This window comes from Gymnoscopelus microlampas (assembly GCF_963454915.1).
Source record: "Gymnoscopelus microlampas genome assembly, chromosome: 7".
NCBI classification, from domain to species: domain Eukaryota; kingdom Metazoa; phylum Chordata; class Actinopteri; order Myctophiformes; family Myctophidae; genus Gymnoscopelus; species Gymnoscopelus microlampas.
This window is the reverse complement of record NC_139944.1, coordinates 26,122,912-26,129,640: the sequence shown is the minus strand read 5'-3', so window position 1 is coordinate 26,129,640 and position 6,729 is coordinate 26,122,912. Positions and strand designations below refer to the sequence as shown.

The following is a 6,729-nucleotide window of genomic DNA, read 5'->3' as shown; positions in this document are numbered from 1 at the left end:
AAAAATACTTTAAGTGTAGAGGGAAAACAGCAGGGGTCTTAGTATAGAGCCCTGGGGTATGAGAAGCCACCCAGGCCTAAATTGAATAGGCCTACTTTACTTGCACATAGATACATAGATATTGATATATGCATGCATACGCTCATGCAAATACATACATACAGATACACACACACACACACACACACACACACACACGTCAATGTACTGTATATGAGAGAGAATGTATACAGTATGTGTGTGTGACTGCATCAGTATTTGTGTCCATGTGTGCTTGAGTATGTACTGTATGCAGCCTACTGTGTGTGTGTGTGTGTGTGTGTGTGTGTGTGTGTGTGTGTGTGTGTGTGTGTGTGTGTGTGTGTGTGTGTGTGTGTGTGTGTGAGAGAGTGAGAGTGAGAGAGTGAGAGTGAGAGTGTAAGTAGCCTGAGAGTGTAAGTAGCCTATGTATGGATGCTTTAGGGGTAGCCTGAAGGCAAGTGACTATTGCAATAATAGCCACCAAGCCAGCAAGATGACATACCGTGATGGTTTTCTCTGTTAATAACAGGTTGTAGCTCAGCTAGACATAGTTGGGGGAAAAAAGAAACATGACTATTATGCCTGCTTGACTACAGTTCAGCATTCAACACCCTTGTGCCCTCCAACCTCGTCATCAAGCTCAGAGACAGAGGACTCAACAAAACAAAAAACATGACCACTCCTGTCTTTAGCCTGGTAAACCTCCTCCGGAAATCTCTTTCATTTGTCATCATTTGTATTTGATTTCAGGAGTTGCTGAAATCAAATGCAAATGAGATTTACGGAAAGGGGGTGGTTTACCAGGCTATCCTGTCTTGGCCCAACTTCATTGGCTCCCTATACATTTTGGAATTGATTTGTTTATAGTAGTCTGAAAAGCAGGGGTGACCACATTAGTATTGTAATAGTATTCAAATTCTGCATTTTGCCATTATCCTCTGACCTTTGTCCATGACCATGTCTAAAGATCCATTTACATATACATTTCCTGAGAAAATGACAGTCAATTACAGTCTAGAATGTGTGTCTAATACTACTGTTTTACACTGTATTATATACAATGAAATCATAATACATAACAATAATGTGAACTATTATTATAATAATAATAGTACAAATCAAATTCAGTTAATCCAAAAAATGCCTAACATGTCCTGTGATGTAAGAAATAAAAAACGAAAAAACATTTTCTAATGGCCTATCCTGTCACGAGATGATCCCCGTTCAGGGTACAGCACAGCTATTCTCAGTTGGATTATGAAATAAACCTGTGACCTATTGCAGTGGTTCTCAACATGTTTTTTGGGGGTCCCCAGGTGACAGTGAAGTGACAATTCAAGGACTTTTAATACCTCAAAAAGAAAAAGACCATTACTGCATCAAAAGTAATCAACAAACTACACTATAAAATAGCCAATTTGATCAATATTTGATTTATCTGTGAAACCGAGTCAAACTAAATGTAATGCCTCAACTCCTAGTCTCCAACAATTCCAAGTGCTTGTCAGGGTAGGGGGTCCCCAGTTCAAATACGATTATTTTGGGGGGTCGCAGGCAGCCTGAAAAGGTTGAGAACCACTGATCTGTAGGAAGTAGGAACCATTAAAACGTTACGTGTGCGCGCACGGTGAATTTACGATGTGACATGTGTAACATGTATTAGTGTCCCCTGGTCAGCTGAAAGACATGGCAGCTCCAGATCTGATCCAGACTCTTCTCTATACTGTCAACAACCTGCTGCAGCAGGACAAATATAAAGCTGCTCTGGCCGTTCTGAAGGGCTTCAGGAATGGAGCCGTGTGAGTTATTCATGTGCACGTTCAGTGTGTAATATGTATTGCACTAATAGCAGATACTGTAGCTCAGCTGTTAGTGCATAACATTACCTGTCTGTTTAACTTAGGGAAGTACAGCTATGGCTAATTTGTCAGTAGCAATGTTCCTTCTATTTAGTAATAATAGCCTTTCTACCTAATTAAGCTTATGTTTATATTAGGTATGTTTATGGTGTTTGAACCATTCCATAAGGCAAATGTGTGGAAAGTAAGACTAGCAATACCACAATATAAAATACTCTGTTACAAGTAAAAGGCCTGTGTTCAAAATGTTACTTGAGTAAAAGTGCAAAAGTATTGGCTTCAAGTAAAAGTGCTAAAATGTTTGAAAATAGCAGGAGCTTGTAGATCAGCTATTTTCAAATAGCTTATGTATAAAATAGGGCTAAAGTGGTTAATGTATGTTTTATAATATAATCATTTATATCTGCAAAGTAACTAGTAACTAAAGTTTTCAAAACAAATAGTGGAGTAAAAGTACAATATTTGCCTCTGAGATGTAGTGCAGTAGAAGTAAAAGTATTGAATATTGTAAAAAGTAAAAAATACCTCAAAAGTGTACTTAAGTACAATACTTGACTAAATGTACTTAGGTACTTTCCACCACTGACTGAGGGGGTCCTGTGATCTTGTTATGCAGCCATATAAATATTGTCCCAAACTTGCACTGACTTAGTTTGATATGTGTATGTGTATCCTTCTTTTGTCAGATATGGGGCTAAAATCAGAGCCCCACATGCCCTTGTGATGACATTCCTATTCAGAAGTGGAAGGTGAGAAATGTATTCTGCAATGTCCTGCCTGTTTGACCAGACGGTATCTAAACTGTTACGGTAGTAATAAATGTTTTATCTCTTCTGACCCTAGCTTGAAGGACAAGCTGATGGCTATTGCGAAAGCCACATACACGCACTCCCGCAATCTGGCCTACTTTGTGTTTACGTATAAAGGACTGCAAGCCTTGCAGGAGAAGATCCAGGGGAAGAGCATGCAGTCTCAGTCTTTCCTGGCTGCTTGCATAGGAGGATGGTTAGTTTTTGGAGATAACAACAACATCAACAGCCAGGTAGGCCATTTATCGCAGACGCTTATGAATCCTAATGTGGGGGTGAAATCATGTGACAGAAATTAATTCAATTAAAGTTTAGGATTCAAGTAATTCATTTTGTAATATATTGTGTAAATCAGTGGTTCTCAAAGGGGGGTGTCCGGGGACCCCCAGGGATCCTTGGAGGGGTTCCCCAGCAAAATGTGTTAATTTCATCACAATAATCAGCATCAAAATAATTTTAATCACTTTATCCATTTATATGTTGGCTATTCAAAAATAGCAGATCTACAAGCTCACAGCACGTGAATTTCTTTATGATTATTTTCTTTTAATTTTTGTTTAAATTTTTTAACACAAATGTTCACATCTGGGGGTCCCTGGCAAAAACATTTTCAGATTGGGGTCTGAGGCAAATGCATATCAATTTGGGGGTCCTTGAACCAAAAATAATGTGATTCCTTGTCTTTGTTGACTATTAGGCTTTTAAATGAACAATTCGCATCACTATCTCAATGTTTGGATAGCATTAGTAAAATAGATGCTCTTAAGCTATCTGGCACTCTGAATGCGAGCTCCAGATCCTTAGCCCAATCATAACTTCACCAAACCATAGCCATTAAACTGATTCTACTAACAGTGCCTAACCTTAACTCAAATCAATTAATTCAACCACACCAAACTCATGCCTAAACCTAACCATACCTAAACCATAACAATGTGTAACCTGAACCGCTGCAGGCTATAACCATGTGATTGCCCCCAACCAATCAAATGGTGGAAGGTCCGATGGCTGAATAGCTTCTACCGTAGCTAATCCGAACCTTAATTTGTGCCTTCATCTCTCCCTCGTCTCCAGATCAACATGTATTTGCTGTCCAGGATCATGTTTGCCCTGTCTCGCCTGGCTGTTGAGAAAGGCTATGTACCCCCTCCTAAGAGGGACCCCTTCCCCCTGTTTGCCACCTTGGTGTGGGGCACCGTGTTGTGGTTGTTTGAGTACTATCCCCACACCCTACAACCCTCGCTGCAATCTTCCATGAACTACCTTTACCATGACAGTAACGTGTGGCACGACATCTCCGACTTCCTCATTTACAACAAGCCACGGACTGCTGCACAGGAATGAGGTGGCAAAGCTTAACCCGTTAAGACCTGAGGTCGGTTCTACAAATGCCTTCTAAATCAGTAGTTCTCACACTTTCAAGATGTTTCAGAAATGTTAGTGCCGCGCTGCGAGCTTGTACGTCTGCAATATTTTAACAGCCAACGCAAAAACTCTAAAATGACACGGATGCTTTCCCGGTTTTAATGGGTTGAGCATTTGTTTTAAAAAAGTTCTCTCACAGATTTGTGGAACTGAAAGTAAAATCAATTATACTTATTCCAATTATGATTTTCAGGGCTGTCACAATTATCGCATTAACGCATGCGATTCATTCTAACCTTTTAATGCAATTAATGTCAATGACATGAATTGCGTCAATGTGGGTGTCATTTTGAAGTGTTGGACTAGAAGTGTGATTTGTTTTTGCGGTGTGACACCAGCTGTGTGTACTCAGTACTCACACACCGTTGCCCACATGGAGCAGCGCAGACTCTGACTCACAGACTGCTCGGCTCGAGTCTTGTCACAGTGTTAATTTGCTGAAGATGACAAGTGCGCAGAGCCTACACAAATGTGTTTTTTTAGTAGACAAATGGGACGATGTTCTGAAAAAAAAAGTCAGCTTCCTCTTTCAATCAATCTCTCGCGATTTGGCTTGACTTTAGTTTCAGAAGAGCCAGAAAACAGTACGAGTGCTGTTTGGAAATACAGTGCATCGCATTTGAGGTGAAGTAACTATGAAAGACAAAGCACGCCCATAAGCAATAAATAGCAGTGGCAACAAAGGCTGCTAACATTCGCTGCACTACTTCGCAATACCAGGAGATGATGATAATGTTCCATTAAAAACGGCCAGTAAAGTAATGATGATCAGCGGCTGAACACTATTCTGCTAGGTTGGTCATTCAGAACTATACATTCCTTCAGTTAAAAAAAATCCCACTTTCCCTTCAGTGTGGGACCATTACGAAGCAAACATTAGTGCATTTTCAAACAGTACTGGCCCATACAGTGCTTCCAAGAAACCAGTTGGCATTTATTTTAGTAAGCTATCAGTTTTAGTTTGCATGCCAATTTGAGCAACAGCCTTATATTTGCTTTATATAATTGTTGGCAACATTCTAGCCATGACATGACGCTCGTCTGTCACAAGCTGTCTGTCATGGTATGACAGTCATGTTTCAGGGCTAGCAACATTCATATTCTAAGTCATCCTATTTCACAGGGTGATAGTATAGTAATAGTATAGAGTATAGCCACTTCTCCAGACACTACTACACCCCTGAATATACCCATTTTGTGCGGATTCCTCGTTAATTTGCTGGTAGTTTGGTTTTAAAAGCAATGAAAAACATTTGATTAAATTGTGATTAATGCAGTTATGTAGTTACATTTTAACCGCTTGACAGCCATAATGATTTTATGTTCCCTGTTTTAATTTAGTAGTAGAAAACATTATGTAGATGAATTACTTTTATATTATTTTAGATTAAGTGTGCTCATACTGTAAGCTCATTATCCACTATAATTTGGCAGGTTTTTAAACTGTGATTGATTAAATGTAATACTGTGTTATTCATTGTTGCACTACAGTGAACAAAAAAGCAACATGTGAGATGTGATGACTACATTTACCTGAAACAGCTCTATCATGTGCAATAATGTTGCATGATACCTCATGTGTTGTTTGAGTGCCAACATTTATTCTGGTCTGAAATGTCATTGGAATTATTTGTCTTTCTTTTCTTTTTTGGGGGGCTGTAATATCAGTCTCTGTTAGAGCTTCAGGAGAAATGCTTATGTAGTTCAACTTGATGTGTTGCCAAATTATGTTGCTTTCACAGGAATCACATGTGGCATATTGCCATATGTGTACGGTATAATGTCATCTTATCATGTCCTACTTAGGATGTGGGTAAGGGGTAATTTATTTGGACATGATGGGCACAACATATTTGTTTGTAGCCTTCTTTTCAAGTAACATTAGATTGGCACTGAATTAAGGTTTGCCTTTTTTGGAAAATAAATCATAAATGCCTTCAACGTGACTAGTGTCTGCAGTGAGAACAACAGTTATTACTGTGATACAATAACAGCAAACGAGCTCAAAAGAAGTCACACACACCCAAAACCTTTTGAAGGCAGGTGCTGGTCGCAAAAAGCAAAGAGATTGATGACAAAGATGAATGTCTGCACACTGTAGCTCCCTTAGTCACTTAAGGGAACTACAGTGTGCACTTGTGTGGACATTATTTTTAGCCGCATGCTGAAAGCATAGCGGCTCTATATTCAGTCTGACTCTAACCCGACACATGTCCGACATGTTTGCAACACTTTTTTTGCGTGATTGGCTGTCGTTTAAGCCAATGGGCGCCCTCGTCCTCCCAAGCTATGGGACTAGACACGCCTCTCTCAGTGGATTCGTCTGAGCGCTAGCCGAATTTGGCTAATAGTTAGCTTGTATGCTTGTATGATGTTACTAACTGTTTTTAGCCAAACGCGGTAATGTCCACTCAGAGATGCTCGTAGGCCTGCGTCCTGCGTCGCTGACGCACCATATTGCGAAAGGACGCATTCATGACACCGTCGTTGCGTCCATGGGACGCACTAGGTAATAGCTCCGATAATATATAATATTTGTCAGCCAGCTGTGACCTGCATGGACTCTCTCGGTTAGACACCGTTGGTGGAGAAGTATAACTCGGTTAGACACCGTT

General features: G+C 40.0%; 1 protein-coding gene across 1 annotated transcript; it reads left to right on the top strand.

Annotated features, from left to right (window-relative positions):
- Positions 1-1,685: 1,685 nt before the first annotated feature.
- Positions 1,686-6,055, top strand: pxmp4 (peroxisomal membrane protein 4). Its single transcript, XM_084063462.1, has 4 exons — positions 1,686-1,820; positions 2,567-2,629; positions 2,724-2,922; positions 3,764-6,055. Exons 1-4 carry the CDS (start codon positions 1,708-1,710, stop codon positions 4,031-4,033), a joined length of 645 nt encoding a protein of 214 aa, XP_083919588.1. The 5' UTR covers positions 1,686-1,707; the 3' UTR covers positions 4,034-6,055.
- Positions 6,056-6,729: the final 674 nt, after the last annotated feature.

What these genes read in the sequence shown, in the direction of transcription:
- pxmp4 (XM_084063462.1), top strand. Translation starts at nt 1,708, where the DNA reads ATGGCAGCTCCAGATCTGATCCAGACTCTTCTCTATACTGTCAACAAC. An exon ending in GGCTTCAGGAATGGAGCCGT is followed by an intron (nt 1,821 to 2,566) that starts GTGAGTTATTCA and finishes TTCTTTTGTCAG; the next exon opens with ATATGGGGCTAAAATCAGAG. An exon ending in TTCCTATTCAGAAGTGGAAG is followed by an intron (nt 2,630 to 2,723) that starts GTGAGAAATGTA and finishes TTCTGACCCTAG; the next exon opens with CTTGAAGGACAAGCTGATGG.